General features: G+C 54.9%; 10 protein-coding genes across 11 annotated transcripts; 6 read left to right on the forward strand and 4 right to left on the reverse strand.

The window, feature by feature from the left end:
- Positions 1–35: 35 nt before the first annotated feature.
- PV07_07626 (uncharacterized protein) lies at positions 36–1,692 on the reverse strand. The gene has a single exon (XM_016394727.1). The coding sequence runs from the start codon at positions 850–852 to the stop codon at positions 517–519; it is 336 nt and encodes a 111-aa protein (XP_016248146.1). The 5' UTR covers positions 853–1,692; the 3' UTR covers positions 36–516.
- Positions 1,693–1,855: 163 nt separating this feature from the next.
- Positions 1,856–3,114, reverse strand: PV07_07627 (uncharacterized protein). The gene is made up of 2 exons (XM_016394728.1): positions 2,522–3,114; positions 1,856–2,467 (listed from the first exon to the last, which is right to left on the reverse strand). Exons 1-2 carry the CDS (start codon positions 2,891–2,893, stop codon positions 2,447–2,449), a joined length of 393 nt encoding a protein of 130 aa, XP_016248147.1. The 5' UTR covers positions 2,894–3,114; the 3' UTR covers positions 1,856–2,446.
- A 1,344-nt stretch (positions 3,115–4,458) lies between these two features.
- On the forward strand, positions 4,459–7,078 carry PV07_07628 (uncharacterized protein). The gene is made up of 2 exons (XM_016394729.1): positions 4,459–4,703; positions 4,763–7,078. The coding sequence occupies exons 1-2, from the start codon at positions 4,496–4,498 to the stop codon at positions 6,733–6,735; spliced, it is 2,181 nt and encodes a 726-aa protein (XP_016248148.1). The 5' UTR covers positions 4,459–4,495; the 3' UTR covers positions 6,736–7,078.
- A 6-nt stretch (positions 7,079–7,084) lies between these two features.
- Positions 7,085–9,019, forward strand: PV07_07629 (uncharacterized protein). Its single transcript, XM_016394730.1, has 2 exons — positions 7,085–7,651; positions 7,715–9,019. The coding sequence occupies exons 1-2, from the start codon at positions 7,275–7,277 to the stop codon at positions 8,814–8,816; spliced, it is 1,479 nt and encodes a 492-aa protein (XP_016248149.1). The 5' UTR covers positions 7,085–7,274; the 3' UTR covers positions 8,817–9,019.
- A 264-nt stretch (positions 9,020–9,283) lies between these two features.
- Positions 9,284–12,358, forward strand: PV07_07630 (uncharacterized protein; the record flags this gene model as incomplete). The annotated part of the gene is made up of 2 exons (XM_016394731.1): positions 9,284–9,611; positions 9,711–12,358. The coding sequence occupies 2 exons, from the start codon at positions 9,284–9,286 to the stop codon at positions 12,356–12,358; spliced, it is 2,976 nt and encodes a 991-aa protein (XP_016248150.1).
- A 4,113-nt stretch (positions 12,359–16,471) lies between these two features.
- Positions 16,472–17,548, forward strand: PV07_07631 (uncharacterized protein; the record flags this gene model as incomplete). Its single annotated transcript, XM_016394732.1, has 2 exons — positions 16,472–17,421; positions 17,456–17,548. The coding sequence occupies exons 1-2, from the start codon at positions 16,627–16,629 to the stop codon at positions 17,546–17,548; spliced, it is 888 nt and encodes a 295-aa protein (XP_016248151.1). The 5' UTR covers positions 16,472–16,626.
- Positions 17,549–18,894: 1,346 nt separating this feature from the next.
- On the forward strand, positions 18,895–20,557 carry PV07_07632 (uncharacterized protein). Its single transcript, XM_016394733.1, has 2 exons — positions 18,895–19,443; positions 19,511–20,557. Exons 1-2 carry the CDS (start codon positions 19,137–19,139, stop codon positions 20,353–20,355), a joined length of 1,152 nt encoding a protein of 383 aa, XP_016248152.1. The 5' UTR covers positions 18,895–19,136; the 3' UTR covers positions 20,356–20,557.
- Positions 20,558–21,041: 484 nt separating this feature from the next.
- On the reverse strand, positions 21,042–23,222 carry PV07_07633 (YbgI/family dinuclear metal center protein). Its single transcript, XM_016394734.1, has one exon. It carries the CDS (start codon positions 23,116–23,118, stop codon positions 21,739–21,741), a length of 1,380 nt encoding a protein of 459 aa, XP_016248153.1. The 5' UTR covers positions 23,119–23,222; the 3' UTR covers positions 21,042–21,738.
- A 128-nt stretch (positions 23,223–23,350) lies between these two features.
- Positions 23,351–24,320, forward strand: PV07_07634 (uncharacterized protein). The gene has a single exon (XM_016394735.1). The coding sequence runs from the start codon at positions 23,458–23,460 to the stop codon at positions 23,965–23,967; it is 510 nt and encodes a 169-aa protein (XP_016248154.1). The 5' UTR covers positions 23,351–23,457; the 3' UTR covers positions 23,968–24,320.
- PV07_07635 lies at positions 24,246–27,609 on the reverse strand. Of its 2 annotated transcripts, XM_016394737.1 has the most exons (3): positions 27,347–27,609; positions 26,715–27,262; positions 24,246–26,657 (listed from the first exon to the last, which is right to left on the reverse strand). In XM_016394737.1, the coding sequence occupies exons 2-3, from the start codon at positions 26,771–26,773 to the stop codon at positions 24,854–24,856; spliced, it is 1,863 nt and encodes a 620-aa protein (XP_016248156.1). In that variant the 5' UTR covers positions 26,774–27,262; positions 27,347–27,609; the 3' UTR covers positions 24,246–24,853. The 2 variants fall into 2 exon arrangements, with proteins under 2 accessions (XP_016248156.1, XP_016248155.1); XM_016394736.1 differs by having other exon boundaries at positions 26,715–27,609.
- Positions 27,610–27,730: the final 121 nt, after the last annotated feature.

Raw genomic sequence — 27,730 nt, forward strand, 5'->3', positions numbered from 1 at the left:
TTTGAACAAAAACAAAAGAGTTCAGCTGGAATATCCTTTGTATACTTTTGTATTTTCTTTTGTATTTGATCGATCGGGTTATACACCGCCCAGCACGATTCCAGCCGCAGGGCAATTCGAGAGCGACGGGAAGCCGTGAGGAGCATCGACCCCTCGAGCCCTCATTCTGGTCGGACATCCCACCCTGTCTCGGGGGACAAATCGAATCTGGTATCCAAAAGCCCAAACCCCTGCGTATGCTCGCTGGTTAGAAAACGCCACCGCCATCGCCATCGCCATCGCAGTAGTCACAACAAATAGAAAAAATCAACGACGCGTGCTTCTTTGTGTGCTTTTCCGTCTAGTGGTGGAATATGTATTCCAGACCCAGGAACATCGCAAGAATCCCCTGGCGGTGGCATGCGCCATGTACGTTTTATATCGTCACCCTCAAAAACATGCCAGAAATCTCCCGTATATCGCATCAAAACATCCCGGTTCCCAAATGCCCAAGAACCAACGTCGCATAACATCACATCACATGCACATTAGAATAAGAGGGGTTTCAAAAAGAACAAAAGAAAAGACATGGTCGGTGTCCCCGTTGGCCCCCGCCTTCGTTTCTCTGATCCTCAGTCGTAGTTCTGTACCTGCCAACTCAGGATCATCATCCACAGGAACAACACGGCCAGGATGATGCTCCAGGCGAAGCTGGCCTTCCAACAGGCGCAGATGTTGCTCTGCGTGAGCCACGCCAGCGTCTCTATCGAGACGCCGTGGTATTCTTGGTTCTGGACAAAGTTGCTGCAGTTGCTGTTGACGTTGCCGTCGCCGTAGAGTTGGATGGCCGTCTCTATCAGGGTGGTCACCCATAACACGAACAGCACGAAGCTTCCCAGGAGGATGATGCCCGGGATGAGTAACCGGCGTGCGGCGAGGATGAGGATGACGATGAGGAAGATGATGGTGAGGGAGCCGCAGATGACGGCGAAGGGGAATAACCTGTTGTTGGCAGACAAAAGGGTGTCACATGTCAGCAACTCGCCCGTGTATGTGTGTCTTTCCTAGCGATCAGAAGCATACCAAGGAACCCCGACCCTGAGTTGGTCCTGCACGGCGATGAACCACGCATTGATGCCCAAGACCGTCGATGACCCGGCCAGCACGATAAATATCCACAGGTTCAGCTGCACTTCGGGCCAGATGTACCGCCGGCGCGACTCGCGCACAATGACTTCTGTCGCCATCGTTGTGGGCGAGGTGTGGTGGTGGGGGAGGGCGTCAAAGGGCACCGAGCGCGGGCCACGGGGCGCTCAGGACAAAGGGCGCGCGGGCGCAGGTGTCTTATTGCGTGGTGCTGGATCGCAAGTCTGGTGGTCGAGGGGGTTTGCGCGCAAAAAGGGCGTGGTAGGACTCGAGCGTGGGTTCGGCGCAAGAGATGTGCTTTCTTTGCTTATTTCAACACGTTTTCAGACAAGGTCCCTCGTCCATGGGGGCCGTGAGTTGCGCGCTCTTAAGAATGTTCCAGTATAGCGCAGGCATATGATATGTGTGCGGCGCAGTATGGTGCGGTGCGGTGCATCAGGTTGAGCAGTTGGGCTGCAAGACGGTGGCAGGGTCTCGAGCGAGCAGAGGAAGACGTGGCTGCGGTGTGTGGTTCATGAAGCGTCGGTCGCAGGCTTGGTCAATGGGAAACGGCCACGACGCGGCGTCATGTTGGGTGTTTGGTGTGGACAGTGGATGATGCATGCGGCGGACAGTGGAGTAACTGCGCCGGTGGCTGCGGTGGCTGCTGGGGGCAACCGGACCACGCGGGTGATATAAGAGTATTATTACGTCTCGGTAAACAAACATGGTGAGATGGCCATGGACTGTACTCGTACTCAATTCTATTATTCCATACTACTCGGTCATCTCCATCCTTCAGGCATAAATATACAGTCATGTGCCCCCCCAACCCGTTCGCTTCCAGCCCTGACAATGCGTCCTGCCCATTCCTTTACACGATTGATTCCCAACCGTCCCTTGTTGCATGTGCGTCGTGGCTAGCGTTCCAGCACGTTGCTGTCGTCTGGCTCAGCCAGGTACCGCATGGCCACACGTGGTTTGAGAAGGCGATTACGCTGGAATATGCAATGTACATACAGCTCATGGAGACGGTGATGTGGTGGGCTTGTACCCTGTGCGGTTCAAAGTGCTCAACCACACAATCCCCGCAGTGTTTCTCTTGAGAACAGGCACTTTTGCATCATGCGAAAAGGCACCGCAGATCTCTAAGCCCTCTCATAGCCTCAGGCAACTCTGAGACTCCGTCACGTATATGGCGCTGTTCCGCTGGTGATGGCCGTAGCATATTCCTCCTAGAACCTGGCACTGAAAATCGGCAATTTGGTGACCTCCCAGATCATGCTTTGTGCTCCGTGCTCTGCCAAAAAGCCTCGTCAAAGACAGACAGACTCCGGCTGGGTTAATCTTCAACTGTGCCATCCTACCCGATCGTTAGTTAGCATCTGCGAGAAGGGTGACTGAATCAAAATCCTACATCATCCGGTTCCCGCACCGACGATGCTCCTCGTCGCCGCACTGAACTTCTCCTGTCCACCTCGATGGTTTCCTCCACGACGGTGCCCTCTCGCCTGCTGCTCCGTGGCCTGCGTCGACGAATGACTTCCTCCTCGACGACCCCCCGCCTAAAGCCGAAGACATTCCCGTAGTTGAGAGCCGCCCAGATGAGGTAGATGATGAGCAGAAACCCGCCGACCGACCCAAGCACGATCGCAGCAATCGTGCCGGGTTTTGGTCCGGAATTGAGGCCCAGGTACGTCGTGGGGATGGCGAGGATGGCCTGCTGCCGCTTCGTCAGAGCCGAGGCGCCCAACCCGCCGCCGGGCTCGTAGACCTGAAAACTATCCATGGTGGGTTGAAGGGGAAGGCCGAAGAGGGGCGCCAGGGTGAGCCAATGTTTTTTTTTGCGCGCGCGAGAGTCTTTGTATCGGGGAATCTCACAATATGTGACACAGGAGAAGATGTTTGAGACGCATTGATCGATCTCGCACGGCACTGTGGGAAGCGTTGTTTGTTGTTTAGGGACTGGGGGGGTCTGATCGGGTACATGTACAGAGTAACCGTAGGCCTGGTCACAGTCAGCCTACCAGCCCTTTAACTAGACAACAGCAGCAACCAACCTCGACGCACCAGTCTAGCATGTGTTTCCGGGCGGGAAGCGGGCGAATCTCCACATGCACACCAGCGGGAACAACCACCTGGCACGGATTGATATGCCCTTCATCCCTCGAGCTATTCCGATCTCTCAAGATGGCTGTTGGGCAGTGGTCTCTCTTCGCAACAGTTGGTCGAGCTGAGGAGAAGACCGTTAATCTACGAGCACTCTATCACATCCATCGGGACTTATCCTTTAACGGCCCGGAAGTATGTCGGGTGCTGTTGTGCCTACAGGACTCCGTACAAAAGCATCCTTGCGGCGAGCACAATGCGCCAAATATTGTCTCTGGCGGCAGACGAGGCGAAGTACGAGGTTAATGGTTTCACCTCAAAGTAAGACCCCCACCCAGCCCGCGATGACGCCCAGGATTGTGAGCCGGTACAAGGTACTCGGTAGGCTTATCGCACGCGCCCTGGAGCCCGTTGCTCTGGGCACCTTGCGGGGCCTAACATGCTGCTGCTAAGCGAGGAGCACCCAACAGGCTTACCCCAGGCTCGGCTTGCTGCCGGAGTGATGGAGATGCACACATCCGATGAGGCGTTGCTTGAAATAGCTGAGGTTCATCTGGTGCTGCACAAGCACGACATGTTACATCACGATTCGCGAAAAGGAGATTTTGTTCCGACTCACCCCGAGGAGGCATAACGAGTGATTGGCAACCTGACAGATGTGCAAAAGGCAGAGTCCAGTTAGCAACTGCCAGAGACACCGTCGCGCTGAGGATCGTCCATCCTTTTACCGGAGCGGAGAGTAATCACGACCACGCGAATGGTGATACAAATAGTGGTCGAGGATAACCCATACGATCGATACCCGCAACGAGGAGCATCTCTGCGAGGATGAGATCCGGTTTATCCCAGTGTTTATCTCCTTATGAGTAGAACACTCGTGTCTGGCCGACTTGCATTGGAAATGCCCATGAATTCCTATGGTATTGCAAGAATCAGCACTTGGGGGCTTGGAATCACCCAGTTTGTGAGGTCGTGGTCTGTACCATCTGTGCCAGTTTCCTCACCCTGCCGAACACAATTGCCACCGGCGCCCCCAGTTCGACGGAAGACATCGTAATCAGCGTCACTGTAAGCATCTCCTCGCTTGCGGCATGCAAGTGATTGTGTACCTCGTATTGTTGAAATGTGTGGGCCGGGCAAGGCTGAGCGCGTTGCCCCCGCAACGACCCAAAAGATGCTCGTCGTCACTCCGCCCTCCAAACCAGCTGCGGACCATCAATGACCTTGTATTCCCAATCCTAGAACATCCTCGTCCAGCAGCCATTAGCCCGCAGAGCTCAAGATGAGCGTCCGAGTCGTCGCCCGCATCCGGCCACTCCTCAAAACCGAACTTGAAAAGGATCAGATCGTAACCAGCCACGACGGTCCCGATGGAAAGCCCACGATTGTCAAAATCCCCAACCCCAAGAACTTTGCCGAAGAATACAGTTTCCAGTTCAACAGCGTTTACGAACAACAGGCCACCCAGCAAGAGATATTCGATGCCGAGGGTGAGCTGCTTGTACCGTCGCATACATTGGAATCTTCAGACTGACATCTGCGCACCCAGTTGCACCCACGGTCAAACATCTCTTCCTCGGATACGATGTCACCATCTTCGCCTATGGCTCCACGGGCACGGGGAAGACCCATACCATGCGGGGTGGAAAGTCTCTTGCTGACCGAGGAATGATCCCGAGATTGTTGAGCAGTATCTACAGAAAGAGTCGGGCGATCGAGAAGAGCAGCAATGGGGAAACCGCAGTCGAAGTGTCCATGAGCTACTATGAGATCTACAACGACCGTGTCTTCGATCTCTTCGAGGCCCCCGAGAAGCGGACCGCCACTGGGCTTCCGATCAGAGAAGCCGAAGGTGGGAAGACGGTGGTCGTTGGCCTGACAGAAATGCCTTGCGCCTCGTTGAAGGACTTCGAAGTGCTGTACGATAGAGCCAATGCTAATCGAAGCACCGGCGCCACCAAACTCAACGCCCATTCCTCACGGTCTCATGCCATCCTCTGCGTCAAAGTGACCATCACCACCCCGACTGAAACGAGGATAAGCACAGCCTCCGCGATCGATCTGGCGGGCTCAGAAGACAATCGGAGAACGGGTAATGGCAAAGACAGAATGGTCGAGTCGGCCAGCATCAACAAGTCATTATTTGTCCTGGCGCAGTGCGTGGAGGCCATCAGCAAGAAACAGCACCGCATCCCGTATCGCGAGTCGAAGATGACGAGGATTCTTTCGCTAGGACAAAACAATGGCTTCACAGTCATGATCCTCAACCTCGCGCCTGTCAAGGCCTACCATCTCGACACGCTCAGCTCTCTGAACTTTGCCAACCGGACCAAGAAGATCGAGGTCCGTGAGGTGGAGAATGAGCCCATTTTCAAGGGTCCTCCGCGACAGGTTCCTGGTGCATCGGTGGGCGGGCCGACGATGCAGCGACAACCACTCCGGCCTCTGACCCATGTGGTCAATGTGAACCTTGCCGCCAATCGCGACACTGCCACGAAGAATGACAAACCGCCCAAGGCTTTTGCTGTCTATTCGGACCGCAACAAACCGTCCATCAGCACCAAGATCCTCCCCCAGAAGTCGTCTCCACTGAAGCGCACGGCTGATTCGTCATTCCTGGCGTCTGCTCGACCTCCCAAAATCTCGCGTCCTACACCCAGCTTTATCCGGCGCGCACCAGAGTGTCAACCTCTAGGCATGGATAAATCGTCGATCGAGACCCTGGTTGAGAAAAAGGTCTCCGAGATTCTCGCAGCCCGTGCTCTAAATGCACCGGATCCAGCTCCACAAAAGGCCATATCCGAGGAAGTCCAACGGCGGCTAGACAGTATTGAGAAGAGGCTGGAGGGACAAGATGGCGAGAGGGCAGAAGGGCTGAGCTATCTGTTCATGGCCAAGCAGCATCAAGCCCGAGGGGAGTTTGGGAGCGCCCTGAAGATGTATGAGCTAGCCAGGCCGTATTTCCCGGATAACGAGAAATTGAAGGGCAAAATTGAGCGGCTGAGGGAGAAACTTGACGCTAGAAAGAAGGAGTCGAGCGATACAGCCCAGACTCTGACAAGCGAACCTGACAAGGAGAAGGCCTCCCGTCGCAATGATGAGGGCGATGAAAGCTACCAGGACGACGACAATGGAGGATCAGCTTACCACGATAGTGACGAAGACGAAGCCTCTTATCGGTCGCGTCAGAAGAAGCAGGCTAAGCAGCCGAGACGCAGAGCAAGAGCATCATCACCGGATCCGCTCACGCAACAAGCCCCATCAGAGTTGAGTGCTGAGATGGTGACACCTCGAACACAATACCTTCTGAAAGTCATCAACACGCGCGATATCACGCAGATCAAGACGTTGAACGGACTCGGGGCAAAGCGGGCCGAGGGAATTGTGGAATACCTCCATGAGCAAGAGATAGACGGGGTTGGAGAGGTCTTTGTCCGAAGCTGGAATGATCTGGCCAAGTTAAAGGGGATTGGAAAGAAGACGCTGGAGACGATGAGGGAAGGGGTCCAGGTGGCTCTGTGAGCGAGAGGAGCCAAAGCAAGCTTTGTCGGGGGCTAGGGGACAAGCTTGAACAGAGCTTGACTTGGCTTGGCTTGGCTTGTCTTGTGCTGTATTCCTATTGTTGTTCGGTATCGAGTAGCCCTGATGTTGTCTATTTGTCTATCAAGATGGTTGATGGTTGATGGTTGATGCTCGATGAGCCCCGGCTGATGATGGACGAGGCTGTCGCGCCTCACGGGATGACGCGGCATTCTTGGCAGGGGCTGTCATTCGACGACGCTGATTGGCTCCGTCGAGGCGCGACGGATGCGATCAGACTTACAAAGACTCGGTGAGAATGGCTTGATCCCACCTTCAATCCCCCTCGACAATGTAGACGAGATGGTCTATATCACTTCCTCTTCTTTGGTGGCTGCCTGAAAGACTGGGCCTCTGGCCGCGTAGCCATTCCTTACGATATCAAGCAGTCCCATCCCCAGTACATCTTGAAAACTGACGGACACAATCAGATGCAGAAGCTATGATTCCTCCTGTCATCTACCGTCATCCCCTAGAGCAACATGGCTGCAACCCGCGATAACAGATTCCTACGGCCAGGCAGGAGTTTTCACTCACCCGTCAGCAGTGGTTGGCAACCTCAAAGCGACAAGGCCGACATCGAGCTGGGCGCATTGCTGCAAAAGCGGCCTCCATCGTGGACGTACGAAGACGATGACGACCAACTTGCAGCGAGCGAGTCGGAGGCGAAGGACCGGGGCAGAAGATATCATGCACGCCGGTGGGCAGATTTGTCGAGCACGGGAGCGTCCTCAGCATTTGTCAAACCCCATTCGCGACCATTGGACCCAATAACAGCAAGCAGACACAGACACCGATGGGTACGATCTCGAACTCTGTCCAAGATACTTTCTCTGATCAAGGCCGCCTTGGTGACTCTGTAAGCTAAGCTGCTCTTGACCTGTTGGTCGCCATGTGGTCACAGATGTTGATGAATGAACAGGGGACTTCTACAGTGCGTAGTCTTCATTTGCGGTATCCTGGAGGCTGTCTTCCCCGACGAACTCGACCTTGTCTCCGGCCCGCTCAAAGACGCCTTTTTATTCCCGAACAACCCGGCTGCGATGTGGAACAGCGACCTTGACATACTCACGGCAGATGTACAACCTTTCATGTGTCACTCCCACAACGACTACTGGCGACGAGAACCTTTATACAGCGCGATTCACGTGGGATGCACCGGCGTCGAAGCGGATGTATGGCTGTTTGGGGACGAACTGTACGTTGCGCACACTGCATCAGGTATACGACGCAACAGGACGCTGGAGGCTCTCTATTTGGATCCCCTGAAGGAGATTCTTGATCATAGAAACATGGTTCCTGATCTTCTGGGCCCCAGCACTTTGAATAGCAGCCGCCGCATCGGCGTCTTCGACACCAAACCCAAGCAGTCACTTGTTCTACTGGTGGACTTTAAGAACAAGCCGGAAGAGGTCTGGAATCGGTTTGATACCCTCCTCGCACCATTCCGCGACAGAAGGTACCTTACTCATTTTGACGGTTCCGACGTGGTTAGTGGGCCTTTGACGGTTGTTGTCTCGGGCGATGCACCATTCAACCGTGTCGTTGAGAATTCAACGTACAGAGACATCTTTTACGACGCTCCTCTTCACGACTTGGCTTCTCTACCAGCAACACCTCCCCAACCTTCTCCATCAGCGCCGCCAGACGTCCACGTAGGTGACACCAGACCCTTGACGGATATGCTTTCTCCATCACCCACTGATCCATCAGCCATCTACTCTGCCTACAACTCATACTATGCTTCTACGTCCTTCCGGCGTTCCATTGGCTACCCCTTTCACTCCGCCCTCACCCAACCTCAACTCGAGAAAATCCGACGGCAGATCCGGTCGGCGCACGCCAAGGGCCTGAAAGTCCGATATTGGGGCATCCCCGCTTGGCCCATCGGACTAAGAGACTACCTCTGGAGAGTGTTGGTGAGGGAAGGAGTGGACTATCTGAGTGTTGATGATATTGAGGATGTAAGATGGAAAGACTGGGGCCCGAGGAAAGGTGGTTGGGGAAAGAAATGGTGGAGGTGATTGTGGTTAATCTGGCGGCCATCGATATCGTCCGTCTCTCCCATGGTCACGAATTGGCTCCCCTTGCGACGTCCGAGATGTAGGCCTGTGTCGAGGCGCTGTAGTCAACCCTGGGCTAATACGCCCTCCGGCAATGGATGCTTCTCTCACAAGTAACATACGCCCTGCCCGGATTAGTCCCCCGCCCATGCTCGCTTCACGACAGACAGGCTCCTATGCTCTCGCTTGCAAGGGGTGTTCACTGCCTCTGCACCGTGGCACCGCCTCGCGGGTGGCTTAGGCCCTTGACGTGCAGTAATTGGGCAGCAGCTCCGCCCCCGGCCGACAGATGGACTGAGCCAAGTCGCCCTTTCCACCAGCCTGATGTCGTCGAAACTTGCGATCAAAATTATCCTCAGTCTGCGAAAGACAGACCTACCTCTTTGTCACAGCGTCCCTTCTCGTTGCTGTTGACTTCGACAGTCGATATGGTCGACCCTCTTACAACTTTCGCCGCGGCCGGCAACGCCCTTCAGTTTGTCCAGCTGGGGATTGACTTGATCGGCAAGACCATCGACTACTCGCAAGGCGGCGGCAACAACAGTTTCCAGGCACTGCGTGATTGTGTGCAGCGTCTGTCGGTCTCAAGTGCCCATCTCCAGAGGTCGATGGAGTCCAACGCTTCCCAGCCGCTGAATCCGGGACCTGCCCGTGCTTTGCATCGTGCAAACCTCGAATGCTTGAGAGTGTCTCAGCAATTCACGGCAATTTTGGATAAACTGGGCCTCAATAGACCTCATAGCCTGTGGAGCAGTGGTGAGTCGGTCTCTACCTAGAATCCTTCGAGTGAAGATATGACCACAGCTGCTTTCTGGCTATCCCGGACAACCAATGCTAATCATCGTGACATGGTAGTCAAACTGGCACTGAAAAGTCACGTTGACAAACCTAAAGTCGACGCCCTGTCGCGAGATTTGGATCATGCCAGGGCAAATCTGATGCTCTCCCTCATGGTTTACCTCCACGACCAGTCAACTGTCGACCGCCAGAATACGAGCGAGGAAATGCGTGTCATTACAGAACAAGCCCTGAGGGCTACCGCGGAGTCCGCGGCTATCAGAAATGACATTGCCAGTCTCAGTTCCAGTCTTTCCTCGCTGACAATTGACGACACGACAATATCTCTTGCTTTTGAAGATGCTCTGAGACGCTGCGAAAGTTATCTTGCAAATGAGGTCGAGGCGCTCTCTAAGCGTCTGGAACGGCTCAACGATGGGCTCAAAGCTCTGTCGGAGGAGGTGAACCAGCTCCTTCCTACAATGACACGAGAGATTGCCGCTCGACGCTCCATCATGGACAGTCTATGGTTTGCGAGATTCAACAACAGACGCGATCGAATCAGTCGAGCCTACAGCAACACATATCAATGGATCTTCAGGCACAAGGATAGTCAAGTGATTGTGTGGGATGATTTCGTTCAGTGGTTATACTCGAGCAGAAACCCTATATACTGGGTATCGGGAAAGCCCGGTTCTGGCAAATCGACACTTATTCGAGAGCTTGACGAATATATAAAGAACTCGCAGTCCCTATCCACGTCAGGGAATGATGCTGACTTTATCATGGCTTCATTCTACTTTTGGTATGCTGGCAATAATGACGAAAGGTCAATGACTGGCCTGCTCCGAACTCTCATACACCAATTGCTCTCACAACGTCTTGACATTGTGGATCAAGTGATTTCAGCCAGTAGATGGGAGTCGAGCCTATATGGACCCTCCCATCTGCATGTGTGGGAAGAGAAGGAATTGATTCAAGTTCTGTGCAGAGTTCTTCAATGTCTGGGAACCAGCAAGCGGATTTTGCTGTTTATCGACGGCCTTGATGAACAAGAAGGTCCGGATGACCAACGACAGGAAGTTCTGGACCTGATATCCTCTGTCACACAAGACAACAACGTTAAGGCGTGTGTAGCCAGCCGGCCCTACAACATCTTCCGGGACGAGTTCAAGGAATGCCCGCAACTCCGGCTTGAAGACCTTACAAAAGATGACATACGCCTCTACGTCCGTGGCAAGCTGGGTGAAAATCCACACTTTCAGCGTCACCTACGAAGGATGCCGCAGCTTCTTCGCGATATAACCGAGGAGATTACGACGAGGGCCGGAGGGGTATTCCTATGGGTGCGCTTGGTCGTGCGTGATCTTCTGAGAGTCCTCAGGGACGGAGGCAGCACAAAGCACTTATTCAGAGAACTTGAGAGTATTCCCCTCGATTTGGATGATTATTTCAGACGCATGTTCGAGCTTGTCGAAAAGCCATACAGAAAAGAGGCATCGATCATCCTGCAGACAGCATTGTGCTCCAGCAGCGAGGGCAATGCAAAGGTTGACGGTGCATCTGACTTCGATTTTCTCCTCATGCATCTGTATTTTATTGACCAAAGTGAAGATCTGAGCTTTGGGGCAAACTCATACTTGTGCGATGTCGATTTCACTCATCAAGAAGAGGCCGAGGATTTGCTCGAATCGTTAGAGCGAATGCTGACAAGCAGAAGTATGGGCCTCCTGGAGATCGGGCCGAGTACTCTTGCACCTTCGCGTTTGGGACGCTTGCAAGCTGAGTCGCCGATCGAATTTCTGCACAGGACAGTAAGAGACTACTTTGCTGGCCCTGCTGCAAGAGATCTGCTTCACCAACACACCGGGGGACCTTTTGATGCTCACATGTTCCAATGCAACCTCATGGCCGTCAGTCTAAGAAATTTCGTCCTTCATAATCAATGGCTCCCAACGGAATACCTTGCTGTGAAAAAATTCCTCCTGCAAATTACGAAACGACGAGATGCAGAGGGGCCGGCATTCGTGCTGTTTGAAAAGATGGTGGAGCTATTCAATGAGCACCGTAGCGTAGTACGTCAGAAATTGCTGAAGGAGTGTCCCGGGATAGCTTTCGACATTGCATTAAACCATTGGCTGCAGGATCGTGGCAACTCTATTTCTCTAAGCATACATCTCGGATGGAAGTCGTATGTCAAGGCAAGATTAACAACGGCAACGATTCGGGAGCAACAGGGTAGGCCGTTACTTCTCTGCGCTCTTCCACCATATAGCTGGGAATGGAACCTCTCGGATCCCGACATCATATGCGATCTTCTGACCCTCGGCGCCAATCCAGATACCATGGTTCACGACGTGTTTGACATCCCTATATGGGTGTACATTCTTGAGTCGATACAGTTCATCAAGGACATTGACTACGAGACATGTTTGAGGATCGCCAAGCTGCTCATCGTGCACGGCATACGGACGCTGGTGGCCGAGACGGATTTGGCCCACGTCGCGAAGCAAATGTTGGAGAGTCTCAACTTGTGGGACCCATTCTTGCTGGACCCCTTTCCGGGACCACGACAATTCGTCCACAGGCGTTTTGAGAAGATCCGTGGGTCCAGTGCTGGAGAGAATGGTGACGCCGAGCCATTGTACTCGTTCCTAGATGTCCTGCAGAGTCTAGTGCGGGTTACTGAAAACTCCAACCCCTCCTTCGAGTCCTTTTTTTACTGAGGCTGACATCGTGGCCTTGAGGGAACTAGAGCTCTCTCGACACGGGAAATCTCAATACTGCTGTCCATCCCCCAAGGAACCAGTATTGGGCGGAAGGCGAGCAAGGGAGTCCTCTCCATTGCAGAGAGATGGTAGTCCAAGCTCTGGAGACGATAGAGACCAACCACCACGCAAGAAGCCCCGGAGGTCAGAGTTCCTGGATGTAGTGCTCAATTAGCACAATGTCATGTCGACACTAACATTTCAGCAGATGGAATTGGTTTCTTGCCATTCTGGGCCATGATCCCTCGCATGTCCACTACGGCCGCTGGCGGTTCGGTCGATCTGAGCGGCCACTTTGACGATTTCACGAATCTTCTTGCCCTTGAATATAGCATTTGGAAGCAGGATCAGACCTTCTTCCCCACGGAGGTATCAGGACAACTTCTACTTGAAGGGTGCACCAATATATCATGTTCTCACATTCTTTTGAACTTTATTATGTATACAAATCAGTGCTTCCAGACGGGGCCTCTCTCCATTTCGTCAGATATTTTTCAAGCAGGACGCTTCCCTGACTGCACTCGAGTGGACGATTCTAACCAAATTCGCTCTCCAAAGACATCATAATAACCCATCATAAACCCTTTGAGTTATAATCTAACCGGTCAGCCTCTCATGGGCCTCGCTGTCGTGCGGGCTCCACGAAGGCCCCCTGTGGTTATTGGCCGAGTGCTCGACCATTGGGGTGTAGGAAATCATGCTCCGCAGACTGTTATAGTCACTCAGGGACCTGCTGGTGGCGTACCCGGGCTTGAGCGTCGCCCTCCTTTCCGGGGGCCTCATCTCCTCGTCTTCGGCAAGGGTCGAGCTCGAAGAAGGATTCCTCGTCGTGATCTGCTTAGTCCGCGGGGCCCCCGGCGACGGCGACGGGACAGGCAAGATGATGTACCGGGCCTGGCTGGCCCACTGCTTGGTGCTCGCGGCGGGGCTGATCTCGTCGGGCCCGCCCCGGAGCATGGCCTGCGTGACGGCCCGGCCCATGCTGGTCTGCCTGGTGTAGTGGCGCAAGGCGGCCCAGACGCGGGGCTGGACGCAGCACATGAGCAGCGAGGCGAGCAGGGTGAGCAGGAAGACGGCGCCGACCACGAACGCCGGAATGGCGTAGCGGATGTCGCCGTACGCGATCGACCGCTCGTACCGGTGCGCGCGCCGTAAGCCGACGTTGCCCCCCTGGTGGTGCTCCGTCACCGACGCCATGGTCCCCATGCCCTCGAACCCCGTCCGCGTGCCCACGATCGCGAAGCCGATCAGGTCCGTCCAGATCAGGTTCATCAGCGTCTCCGCGCCGCCGGCCGACTGGGACATGAGTTGGCGCCATTTCAGCGTCAGCCCGTAGTTGGACTTGCCGCTGTAGCTGTGGGGAGGGAAACGAGCAATGTCAGTATAGATTCCCTCTTTCGGCGATGGGGGAGAGGACAAGGACACCTAAGGTGTGGAGTTGGGTAGCTTACTTTGGGATCGAGTCTTCGTTCACGTCGCTCAGCGCCGCCGCGTACGAGTAGATGCTGTTCCACGCCGCGGTGAAGACGCCGCCCGCCGCGAACGAGTCGTACATGTGGTTCCCCAGCGTCGTGCCGCGGACGGCGGCCGGGAGGTAGATCTTGGCGGCCCGGTGCGCGTCGACGTCCGGGTGGTCCTGGAGCGACTCGTCCACGAGGCCCCAGAACTTGTACACGTCCCAGATCTTGTACGTCTCCGAGTCGACCTTCTCGACCCCCCACAGCGGCAGGGGCCCGGCGGCGGGGTCGGTGTAGTTCTTGTCCTGCACGTCGAGCACCTGCAGCGCCTCGAAGGTCGTGCTCCCGTTCGTGCGGAACGTCACCTGCTTGACCGTCGCGGCCACGGAGCTGGCGCACGTGTACAGGCTCTGCTGCCAGGGGGACCCCGGGTCGGGCCGCCACGACTGGCCGGCGTTGACGTGCTCCGGCTGCGGGATGCTGTACAGGTAGCCGCACTGCATGAACGCCTTGCCGGCCACGCTCGGGTCGTCGTCGTAGTAGCCGCTGCATCGAGTGCCTAGCAAGAGACGCGGGGGTCAGCACAATATCGTTATCTCTCTTGTCAGCCTCGGGACATAGTTATATGGAGTTGCCCACCGTAATTCTCAAACTTGGACTCCAGCGTCGGCTGCTTCTTGTAGTAGATGTCGTCCAGGAACCCGCCGTCCATGCTGCTGATCTTGATCGCGCCAGGCTCGCTGAGATAGCCAAAGGTGTTGAACTGGCCGGTGTACACATCGCCCTTCTCCGAGGAGGTGAGGTTGAGGACCTGGGCCACGAACTGGTTGTTCCACCATGCCAGGATGTCGGCGTTGCGCTTGAGCGGCGGCGTCGACCCCAGGTCCTTCCACGCGCTCCCGTCGTTCCACCGCGGGGAGGGGACCTCGGGGCTGATGTCGGAGAAGCCGCCGTCGTCGCGCAGGTACCCGTCGTCGCCGGACATGGAGTTGGAGGCGTTGCCGTTGACCGAGAAGTGCAGGCTCAGGTTCGTGTTGGTGCACCGCGTCTCCGGCAGCACCCAGAGGATGTCCTCGGTCCACGTCGCCCCCAGCTCGAGCCCGCCGGGGACGGTGTGGTTGCGGATGCCGACCCCGCCCTTGACCGCGTCGAGGATCAGCCCGTTCACCAGGTGGTAGCCCGGGTTGAGGATCATGGACGGCAGGACCTCGAGACGGCCGACCGCCCGCGTCGCGTTGTTGTCCACGTACATGTTGTTGACCAGGTTGTAGGCCCGGAATTGGATGTCCAGCGGGTTGGCCACGGTCCCCGTCCTGGTGCCGCTGGTGAAGATCTCTCGCGTGACGTCGGGGATGGTCGAGTTGATCACCGTGTGGTTAATGTACTGGTTTCGCACGGCCGCGTCGTCGTAGATGGAATGCGGGCAGTCCATCCACTTCTGCCAGCCGCACCGTCTGTTGACGCCTTGTCGGTCCAGGGTGGCCATGCCGTAGTATGACGGATCTGTGTATATCGTGTTAATTAGCTTTTAAACGCAACAAAGGGAGGCTTCCGTGGGAACCCCGCCCCCTCCCCAAAACACACACGCACCTGTGACAGAAAAGAACTCGACGTCATGGAGACCGCGAGACGGGTTGATCTTCTCCAAGAGAGGCTTTGGGGTGAGGAAGTTGGCCACCACCAAGCAGACCGTAGCCAGGGTCGCCAGCAACGAGATACCAAAAACACGCCAGCGCACCATTTTGCCCATGAAGTTCCCGGCCGCGCCATCGCTCTGCAACAGCAACGGCCACCAGGAACTCTGCAGGAGATGACTGATTGAGGACCAGGTGACCGCGTCGAAGGAGCGGTCACGCACAATGCCTACCAACACAAACGCAAACAGCAGCGGGATCACAATGTGCACTGTCGGGTGTTAGGAAACATCGATAGCGGGTTATCAAAGGGCAGCCAGCCTTACGCAGTGAAATGCAACCAGAAATGAGACCCGCCACTTCTCCAACGGTGAGATTAATCTCGACCATACTTGACGAATGACTATGCTGATGTTGGTGCGGCGATTCAAGGGAGTGATGGTTCTCCCTAACAGGGCTACAGCTTCATGTAGAACGAGAGCGACCTGTTGGAGACCAAGTGTACCTGCAATGAGTCATAGAGCTGCCAGAGAGATGCTGGGACAACATTCTTTTGTCTGCTTGTCATACTCCGCCAATATCCAGCGACGTCGGGGATTCTGTGCACAGATATGCTGGCGAACTTGGGGGGGAGGGACTGTGGAAGATGGCGAGTGAGTGGGCCAGTTGTCCCCGGAAGCCACCAATGAGGAGGATGGAAACGTGCTCGCTTAGGCAATACGAGCCGACTAACCTGTTTGGGATACCTATCGATTGACTTGCTCAGCCACGCACGACGGAACCATCACTTTGGGACTCAGGGGGATGGACTTACTTTCAACGGAACGGTTCTCGAAATGGCGCCTGCCTTCCAGCCGCATGGCAAACGGCTTGGGGTGGCACGATAGCTGCCCACATTCGGCGAGGCATTTTCTTTTGGTGGAAACTAAGGTGCGGCCTGCATCGCCTTCCAGCCTGATGGTTCGAGCCGCACGTACAACATTGGTTTCAGTCCAGGTCTGACACCGGCAGATTGGTTCGATATGGGTTTACCCCCAAGGCGATGAATTGATATAGTTATCTCGGATTCTCACCATTATCGTCTTGACCAAATCCAGGCACGCACGATACGCTTTCAGAGGTCACTTTCGCCGAAATGTTTACTGCACTCTTCTTGACCCTTCCGGCTGTTTTCCTGGCTACTTTGGTTGACAAAGCGGCGGCGGCTGACTTCAATGACTATGAGCTCGACAACGTTTTCGCCAAACGCCAAAACTACACATGTAGTACCGCAGGGCTCCAGGACGTCTGCGAGACGAACACAGCGGACTGCATCTCTGCAATGTGTGAATCATGCTCTGGCTACGTCTACATTGCCAATTGCTGTGCGTTATCCAGCTACACCGCAATGATGCAATGCCTTCTCGAGCTGGAAAATGATCCGTCCGAAATCACCATGACCGTCGGGTCTACTTCCACCACTGGTCCCAACACAAGCACGATCACAGCACCCTCCAGCGCCGCGACCTCGGGCGTCAGCGGGTTGGAAGCGTGTTCTGACTTTGAAGCAATTGTGCTTGCCTGCGAGAACGAGACCCCGGGCTTCTCAACAGAGGCGTTCGGTCAACAGGCAAGCTGCCTGTGCTACAGTAATGGCACGTATCAGCCGGACCTTTACGATGGCATGTTCTCGGGCTGTCTCGCCTACCTTTCCACCGCGGATCCCTCCGAGTATTCGAGCATCGTTACGGGATCCGTCGATTTGGCACCGTGCAAAAAAGTGGCAACCACAACCCAGCCGCAGTCCTCCTCCAGCACCCATTACATTGGGCACTTGACCACCAGCGCGTCGACAGCTGCTCCAACCTCGGGCACACCAAGTCCAACCACATCCACAGGCCCCACACAGACACCAGCGGCGGACAGCAATGGAAGTTCTGGCCTGGAATCGGTAAGTTCGACAAACATCTTTTCCATGCTCCTAGAACTCAGCTGAGTCCGTCAAACAGAATCGTCAGGCTTCACTAGGCTGGTTCCTGTGGCTCTGGGGAACTTGCGTGGTGGCCACACTCTGGTAAAGCGTGAAGTTAAAAAGTGGCCAGGCGGAGGGATCTCTCTGTTCAATCACTCTGACTCTTTTCGGCGATTTGGAGGTATAGAATTTGGCAGGTATCCAACCAACGCGGGGGAGGACTGAAGGGACTAGACGAACTATTTTTGGTGGGAGTGGAAAAGGGCGACAGGCAAGCTTAAGCACTTTTCGACGTGATCCGGACTGCGCAGGACAAGCCCTAATAAAGGTGGCTTCCTCCCTAAGGCGGAAGCATCGTTCTCGCATTCGCGCCGGTTTGGACTTAGCTGCATGATTAGTTGGTTGGAGACGAATCTGTCCAACGCTCCTCACACAAAGGGCGAATCTCGTTGCCGCTTCCACCCTGTAAACGATATACATCCTGGTCAACAACCCTTCCTCTCTTAGTTGTTTTCCTCAACTCAATACGGCCCATCTGTCAGGGGAAAGGGGCGACTCTTGACATGCCACCCAACAAAACGAGGCTGAGAATGAAGTCATGCGGCCAGGTCGGTTGTATAAACGAGCTTCGCTGGGCCTAGTCCGTGCTGCTAAGGGGGGGCTACTTGCCAAAGTTTACTGAGCAAAAGCTTCTAGATCGCTGTACACCCTCCTCTAGCCCAAGCACGAGAAAGCAGGCTGTACCGCCCACAACTATTGGTTGCACAAACAAGTACCCGACTTTGAAGGCGGGCTGAGACACAAGAGAAGAAGCCGCATGTTCCCGAGGGTTCATGGACTTGGCCCCCTGATGGTTCTCCTCGGCGCAAGAGTTGGGCCGTGCAACCACCCCGGTTGTTGGGCAGCCTGATCGAACAGTACTCCCTCTTTTGTGAGTTGTAAGCCATTGTGTTGCGCGGACAAGTCCTAGGTCTTGGGACGAGGCCACACTTTACGAGTACGGGGTCCAGCTATTTGGTGGGTAAACCTCCCTCAAGCCTGTCAGTTCCAACCGAATGAGGACTCTCTAATTGGGGCCAGAACATGGCTCTCTTGAGTTGCTTGCCTCGGTTTGTCCTGTTTTTGTACAAGGCACCGTGCTATTAGGTTCAAGGGGAAAACTCACTCGCCGCCCCGTTCCGTGTTTCTCTTGGTGAAAAGGTACAGTACAAACAAGACCTGAGGCAAGCATTGTGAAGCCTTTTTTGCCGACGAGGGAGAACTCCCAAGAGCCTCTTTCCAGACTTGGGCCTTCATCCCAGCCTATCAGTGACCACACACTACTTGGACAGTGCCCCGGAGTCTGCCCAACCGGCTGCACAGCCCACACCCGCTAATGCAGGCTATCCAGGCTATCCCGCAAAACCGCCATTCTCGAGCGTTGCTGCCTTCTCACAGCCGAGTCGAAGCCATGAGGCTGTCGAACCACTCGAGCCGCAGTTCCCACGAGGTGCGGACACCACGGACTCGCATCGCCACAAAAGTTGCGACTTGGGGCTGAGAAGGGGAGCGCCAGGCTCATGTTGAAAGCAATGAGGCTCCCTATAACAATGGCCCAATATCCCCAGTGTTGGGTACATTTTTACAGGACGTAGCCAAAGTCAGCGTCTATCGTTCACACTCCTACATTGTCGACACACTCTTTTCAAGACAAGATGAGATCAGGAACTTGGTTGTGGGCTGTCGCAGCCATCCTATACTCCCAATGCCTCGCAGCCCCGCTCTCTAGTGCAGCAAGGCCTGAGCGAGCATCTCTTCGCTTGCCCGTAAAGAAGAGGCTTCTGACTGGAGACATTCAGCGTCGCTCAGTGTCGTCGCCGCTCCAAAATGGCGATTTCGAATACCTCGTCGAGCTTGAGTTGGGAACCCCAGCCCAGGCTGTCACCCTCAGCATCGACACGGGCAGCAGCGACATCTGGGTCTACGGGCCTGATTCGTGCACCACTTGCACGGGCGGAATTTGTAAGTCTCAAAATGGTCAACATCTCCAAACCGAAGACCTCCCCCCCGTTAACTTTGATGGTCTTAGTTGATCCCACGAAGTCGAGCACCGGCGTCTACGACAGCGACCTGGGAGACTTCTCGGCGACCTACTTTGACGGCACGGCGGCGTCGGGATACTACATCGACGACACGGTCGGCCTGGGCTCCGCGACCGTGACGGGGGTCACGTTCGCCGTGGCGACCTCGGCGGCCAACACGAACCGCGGCATCATGGGGATCGGCCTGGCCGGGCTCGAGGCCAGCGAGGTGCAGTACCCGGAGTTTCTGGACGACCTGAAGAGCCAGGGCCTGATCGACCGGCGGTCGTACAGCATCTACCTCGACGACCTGGAGGCCGGCAGCGGGTTCATCCTGTTCGGCGACGTCGACGCGTCCAAGTACTCGGGCGACCTGGTCACGCTGCCCATGGTGCCGTACACGGACTCGGCGCCGCGCCTGCAGGTCGAGTGGACGTACCTCTCGGCGACCGACGGCGCCGGCACCACGACGGCGCTGACCCAGGCGGCGTTCTCGTACCCCGTGGCCATGGACACGGGCTACACGACGAGCGTGCTGCCGGTCGAGCTGTTCAACGAGCTCGCGACCTACTTCGGCGTCACCACCGACAACGCCGGCGACTACCTCGTGTCGTGCGACATGCCCGCGGGCTCCTTCACCTTCGGCTTCGGCAGCGGGCCCGCCGTCGCCATCCAGGTGCCCTTCTCCGAGCTCGCCGTGCCCGTCCCCGGCGAGGACGGCACCTGCCTGTTCGGCTTCCTGCCCCAGGAGCAGAGCGTCATCAGCTTCGGCGACACCTTCCTGCGCAGCGCCTACCTGTACTACGACTTTGACGGCTCGTCGATCAGCCTGGCCCAGGCGGTTTGGACATAAGACATTCTGAGACGAAGATATCACTACTGCATTGGGGGGCTTGCGAGGATATTATGTCGTATGTGTGATGATTACATGTGTGGAGTTGCTGGGATAATATAGGTACACACAGCCAGGCTCGAAAAAAACGTAATGTCGATTTGTGATTCTCTTCCCTCACACAATACGTAACTGTACAACTGCATTTACTTTTGAAAAAAACTCCTACCGACTTGTAATGGATCTGGAACTCCCCCTATCAAAAACAGCCCTCTCGTCATCTCCTGCATCGCGGAGTTCCTCGCGATCGACTGCCCCGGGCTGTTCCAGTTGATCATGTTCTGTGAGCTGATGTTCCTCAGCGCCTGATTCTCGTTGTGGTAGTTGTCGTGCGCGTACTCGTGGCTGCAACCCCTCCTCCCGCCAACGGACGCCCGACTGGCGCGGCGACACGAAGATGAGAGCAAAAAGGCAGAGCGCAACAAGAAGAGCGGGCACGAAGAGGACGAAGAGGAAAATGACAAGGGTGAGGAGGAGGAGGATGAGGAGGGCGGACAGGAGGATATATCCCAGAAACACACCCATCGCGGTGTGGCGTATGTTGTTGTTACGGGCCGGAGTCAAAGTCGACGTGGAGGACGAGGTAGAGGTTGATGGGTTTGACGTGCGGTAGCTGTTGACATATTCGCGAGGCTGGAACAAAAGAACTGGGACGGAGGATCTCTTCCTTGTGCTGGAAGCGCTGGTAAAGGCAAAAGAAGAAAATGGTGATGAACGGGGAGATAGATGGCCGGATAGACATTAGTAGGGGGGGAACCCTTGCAGTATCACTTTTATACACCCGGCCTCAATGTCAAACAGGAAGACCATGGAAGACTTCGGTGGCTCGTGACAGACTTGCTGTCTTCCGTTGCTGTCAGAATGGTGACAACAACACACTCCCAACCAGATAGTCACCAGGACGGTAGAAGGAAACATCCCCCAAAGGCCCAGCAGCTCTTCTCTCCACAATCTGGTGAACTAGGTCGCTCGGAGAGCGATCGTCACGAGAAGCGCTGCTGTAGCGCCAAAAAACCCGACTATATTAGCCAATGGTATAACCATATGAAGCCCGTCAGCGTCGCCATCGTTAAGGTCACAGAGCAACAGAAGATGTCGGTAATCGTGAAGACGGACGGCCAGTAACACTGGAATGGTGGTTGTTTCTATGGGTCTGCACGTCGATAATTCTCGGATGTCCGTATCAACTTGAATGGGCCAGCATCGAGCTCTCGGTGACGAGTGAAGAGGATGGAGGCAAGCTCTAGAGTGTCCTGCCGGTCATAGTGTTGGTGACGCAAGCCAGCCTATGGTCGTTGAAGGTTCGTTCGTCGCGTGTAGAGGCGTGTTACCGATGTTCACTGCTCAACTCTTTCCCCCGTCGATTTTCACTCCCTCCACGGCTGTCTCGTCCAGGACCACAACACCGTAGGGATCTCTATCCCGTTCACTGGCTACCACTTCCACACTCTCATCATTCAGCATCTCTTTGACCTGCTCAGTTAACCCCCTCTTTCCATTCTCTTCACTTCTCACATTGGTCCACTCCTGCCGAACCTCCCTCTCTAGCTTTTCCCTCATCACATTCCAAAGGTACCCTCTCTCGGAATTTGAGTGGAAAAGGGCAATAACACATCCACCTCGTTCGATTACCGCCAGTGCCTCGTGATGACTCAGCTCGCCGGTGAATATCAGGTCTGCCTTACAGCCTCGGACCACGCTCCCTCCACTGCCGGGACACGTGGCAACGGTCGAAATGGCTATTTCCTCGAGATTTCTCCCTTGAGGGATGGCCACCGCAAACCCTTTGGGAAGGCCGATCGCGTGAGCAATGCGGGTGATCAGAAGCGTTAGAGGCTGTGGCGAAGAAAACTCAATCAACCGACCAGCCCCAGTGTTCGAGGTATTGTAAGTATCGGACGAGGTAAATTGATTTGCTGCGTCAAGGGATGCGCGAGGAGAAGGTGTGATCACGCTCCGAGTGTGAGAGATTACAGCAGCGTGGAAGTCAGATGTCGGCAGTGGCAAGCTTGGTCTAGAGTATGTTCTGCGCGCATGGCTCGGGCGTGAGAGCTTCATCTTTGCTTTTGGGGTAGTGAACGGATCCGTCATTGCATCCTCATTGTGATCCGCGGAAGGAGAGGTGGGTTTTGTCGAAGGATCGGAACGTACTTCGGAATCGCTTTCAGAGGTTGTGACTTCTGTATCGGAGGGAAGAGGGGCTGCAGCATATGCCTCTGGCTCCGGGTCGTCCAACTTCCCCGTCACAATATCACAGAGCCAATCGGCCATTCCGTCTGGAACAGTATCAACCGCGGTGTGCGGACAGTACACGCTGATGCCATGCGCAAGCAGCAGCGTCATGGACAATTGCTGGGTGTCGTCCGTGGTTATGGACTTGAGACCGCGGAAGATGATGGGATGGTATGCCACAACGACAGAGTGGTTGTTCTCAATCGCCTCTTCTGCGACCGCTCGGGTCAGGTCAACGGTCAATAGTACCGAGTTGCGGTTTCGCGGCCGGGAGGGTATGAAGGGAGCTTCGACTAGCAGACCCGTGTTGTCAAAGGATTTGTCTGCCAGCGACTCAGGGTAGAGCCGGCGCATCGAGGACACCACGGCGGTGGTGAACGGGGAGACATTGTAGGCCCGCCCTTGAAAGGTGCTCATCCTGCGATGGGTCAAGATGTGAGTTGCCGTGGATTTAGGAGCGGGGACAACTCGAGGAAGGAGATATCGAAGCATCAGAAAACTATTATAGAGCAGCACATCGTCGGCCCAAACAACGTGCCAGCAGGTCACATCGTGGTCATGAACACACAGTGGTAAGAAGCTGGAGCGTTGGCCGTCGACGGAAAACCCACAATGCGACGCGAGGCTGAATGCAGGGACTGGCCTCCAATGACGCATTTCCAAGGAGCTCTCTAGAGACCCGAGGATTTTCCTTTCTGGTTGATTTCCAATTCGCAATACATAAGTAATCGACTCTCAACTATTGGAAGACAAGTCTTCAACCTCACTGCAAGCCGCAAATACACTGAGCCATCAGTCACGATCCCCCCTCTGTGAGCCTTAGCCGTGTCCATGCAAGTCTATACTGCTCTGGCATTGCAAGCTGCCCGCCGAGTTACGACAGCGATCGCCCGCGCAAATAGCAGCATCACCAGACAAACCCCCCGCCAGTACCCCAGACTCAGACCACGGTCCTTTCTCTCGCGCTCCTTTTCCATCACAGCCTTCCGCCCCTCCACATACGCTTCCTCGAGCAATTCCCCACCAATGGCCGCACATACAGACACCGAGGCCGCAGAAGTCGCCGCATCCTCCTCTCCACCCATCACCCCGGAGTTCCTCACCGAAAAACTCAAGCAGTCCATAAACATAACTCACATCAGTATGGAAGATATGTCCGGTGGCTGCGGACAAGCCTTTAACGCCATCATCGTGTCTCCAGACTTCGAGAAGAAAACGCTGTTGGCAAGGAGTAGGCTGGTCAATGGGGTGTTGAAAGAGGAGATCAAGGCAATCCATGCGTGGACGCCCAGATGTTTGACCCCGGAGCAGTGGGAGAAGGAGAGGGAGAGGATAGGGTGAATGGAATGAGTGTGACTGGGGAAGCGAAAGGCCAGGCCAGGATTCAAGTACGCCCTGTGACTAATGCATTTGCTGATGGACGTGGCTTGTATAACGGGTATACCTATATCAATTGGAATGGGTGTCGGTTCTCGAAGGAGCTGGGGGTCTTGAATGCGACCGTGGGCACTTGCGATGCCGACTTAGAAGTAATCGGCATGCAAAATCGAAGGTGCAGGACCGTTCAGCGATATGTTGGCCCAAGAACTGCATCTGATGTCTGTGAATGCTGGACAGGAGGATTTTGCACCCCAAATATTACAACATACTAGATTTTAGATTCTTCTGTACACCAAAACACCACTTTGACTACATTCGAGCCATGGGATTTATATTCCATATCTCCCTGAAGGCGCGAGTCGGGAGACCAGGACAATCGTCACACAGATAATCAGCCGCAGGGTACCAGCCGTACAGACCATGACAAAATCGAAGCGTATTAGCTTCCTCTCGGTCAAAACGCAACACTAAAGGTGCGGCGGCCTTCTCAAAATCCAGAAATCCATCGTGAAGAGGTATCATAAAACAAAACCTTGCCCGTGGCTTTTCCCCACCCTTATATCTCTCGTCAAGTCGTGATATGGGTCGCTGTGTCCCCCTGCAGGAAGCTGATGGGCTCCTTTCTACTCGGTTGATACTGCCGCTCAATGATAGGCCGTCATCCTGCGGGGCTGTCGAGGCTCCAAGGTCGGGGAGGTGAGGTCGTGCCGTTAGTGGAATGGCATGTCTAACGATTGAAGATGACTTCCCAGATGAGGGCGATTCTTCCTCAAAGCATGCCGTGTGCATGAAAGATTATGCATATATCCCTTGCTGTGGTCCGCCTCTTCAAAGCATTTCGCTAGAGTCATTGCCGCATGGGGGCCGCCATCGTTTGGTGTTGCGGCGGATATATGCGTTGGCGTTTATTCGAGTTTCCCATATCAGATCCTCCACCCATCTCCGACTGACCTCTTCTGTGTGTCTGCTGCTGCTGCCCTATCATACCAGCGCCTCGCAGCCCCACGGGTGTCTGAGGTCCGGCTTGAAAGGATGTCGGGTTTCCATTCGCATCCACGTAGTGCTGCTGTTGTGCCATGCCGGCGTAATGCATATTGGGATTTACTGGTGACACTCCCGAGTACTGGCTGGGAGAATTCCATGTGCCGCTTGATCCCGCCGGAGAAGCTCCTGCCGACAAATCATCCCGGACGGAATGGGCGGTTGACGATGCTGCCCCGGATGGTGCGGTGGTCGCCGACATGGGCTGCTGCTCCATCCCCTGGGGCATCATCTTCAGATGCATCAGGTGTTTCTCCAACATATCAAGCAGTGATTTCCGCGTGAACGGCTTGGGCAAAACATCGTCCATGCCGTGATGGAAGTACATCTGAATGTCGTCCGACCGAATGTTAGACGTCATGGCGATGATCGGGGTTCGGTCGAACTGTCGGATGATATGACAGGCGGAAACACCGTCCAAATTGGGCATGATGATGTCCATCAAGATCATGTCGTATTTCGTTCCTTCCTGCATCTTGTTGACGGCCTCCAGTCCATCAAGTGCCGAATCAACGACGCATGAGAATGAGTGCAAGAACTTGCCGCCAATCTGTCGACAAGTCGGATCGTCTTCGACCAGGAGGATTCGCGGTGGCCGACTCCAACCAGGATCTGAAAGTCCGCTCTTCTTCCGCGTGTCGGCAAACTGTGTCCGCGGATCTGAACCATCTCGTGGTGGCAATGGGTAAGGGATATTATGAATGTATTCGCTGGACATAGGATCGATTCCATTGGTCGATCCCATTGGGTATACCACCGTCTCTAATTCGGCTGGGTTGATCTTCGAGAATCCCATGCTGCCGCTTGAAGGGGCAGAATTAGGCCCACGGAACTGGCCAGTTCGAGGGTCTTGTCCTATCGGCGGGGTGTGGATGTTTGAGTTCATTTGTTCGAGCGCTGCCATGTTGAATTGCCCATCGGCATTGATATCGTTCAAGAGCTTCGCAGCATGTTGTAAGGGTGACGCTGGGGTGTCTTCGTCCTGGGGAGGCATACTCTGGCTGGTGGGAGTCAAGGTTGTGCCTGTTTGGGCAGAATCCGATGGCGCAGCAAACAACTGCTTGCTGTCCCTTCGTTGCTTCGCATCGACGCCCTGCAGGAATACCATGACATCCTGCATGACTTTTTCATGGTTGACGACGGTCTTTTGGAGTCGGACGACTTCCATCGTCACCATCTGATATTGGGACTGAAGTTGGGTGTTACACGTCACCAGAGACTCTATTTGCTGTGCCTGTGCGACAATCTGTTGGTTCATCAGGTCTATTTGTTGAATGGGGATCTGTTCATCGTTAAGGCTCGACGGCTTTCGAGGTGCAGGGGCCTTTCGTCTGATGTTGTCCAGACTTTCCTTGTTGTGCTGGCGGAAATCTGGATGTTTGAATTCCCAGGCGTTGGCGCCATACATGGATGCTCCACCGTCCTCATTGTTCTGTCGCACTTTGTGAAAATCGTATTTGTTCAATTGCCTGACGAAACTGGCAAAGTTCGAGTGTTTGAAGTGTTTGGGAAGAATGGATTTGGTGAACTTTTCGTTCTCCAAGACCACAAAACTGTCTCCATCATCGCCCCAACGGACCACCGAAGAGTACGAAGGGTCTTCCAGCATTCTGCGCATCAATTAGCTATGAGGGCCACCACGGAGGATCACCATGAGGGAGATATACTTATACAGCTTGCGCACAAAGTCGCTCGAGTTGTTTGCCGACCCACCCTGGCCGTCCATCTTGATTCACAGGTTCGATTCTTCCTCTTTGGAGTGATATGTTTTCCCAAGGATATACGTTCGATAAGAGCCACAAGGACGTGGACGGCTCTCAAGTGTGGGTGATGCAATCGACTGCACAATGCCGAATCACCGCAGCATCGCTCAAGATGCGCCTTGAAAGTTTCGAAAGGTGCTCGAATGCGGCAAGAGCACAATATGCGGATGAAAGGTATGTGTGTACCGCCGTCAGATAATGATGATTGGAATGGAATGTGCTGGTGGCAGAATGCTGGTCAAGTGGCACAGACAAACTTGGGTGGAGGCTGCTCGAGGTTGGAGGATGCAGAATGCTGGGTTTCGGCTATTCGGCCGCGATGAGTCTAGGATGCCCAGATCTCGGAGGGTCGAGGGCGATATGGAGAAGAGCCCCAAGGGGATGGGATTGTATTGCAGCGATCGAACGGAATGCGAGTGTCAGCGAGTGCAGGATGGAAGGAAGATGAGAGTCTGCGTGTGTGTCGGTGTCAGTGTGTCAGTGTGTCAGTGTGTCAGTGTGGTGTCGGAGAAGAAGATCGAGAAGTGGTGACGGACAATAGGTTCCAGGATGGTTGGTGGGCTCTGGTGGCTCTTTTGGGGGGGGAAGGAGAGAAAGTTGGCTGCAGCTGTACAGGGTGCAGGTGGTTAGGTGGGATCTTGGAACACCATAGGGGCCTTGCGCCGGGCGAGGAAAGTGCAAAAACGAGCAGAAGAACAAGCCAGCACAAAGAATTTCCTGGCAGTTCTGGGAGGCGACTCTGGCGCTGGCTCCTCTATCAGGACGCAAAGGACGCAACGGACCACCCACACTTCCTGTGCCCATCCAGTCAGCGTCATCCAAATGAGCACTCTACCGGTTTAGGCGAGCATGGGATCGCATCTCTTTGTGGTGCTGGACCGGGGGCGAGGGGGGGAATGTTGTGCGGCTAAAGGACCGCG

Source organism: Cladophialophora immunda, assembly GCF_000835495.1.
Source record: "Cladophialophora immunda strain CBS 83496 unplaced genomic scaffold supercont1.4, whole genome shotgun sequence".
In the NCBI taxonomy this organism is placed as follows: Eukaryota; Fungi; Ascomycota; class Eurotiomycetes; order Chaetothyriales; family Herpotrichiellaceae; genus Cladophialophora; species Cladophialophora immunda.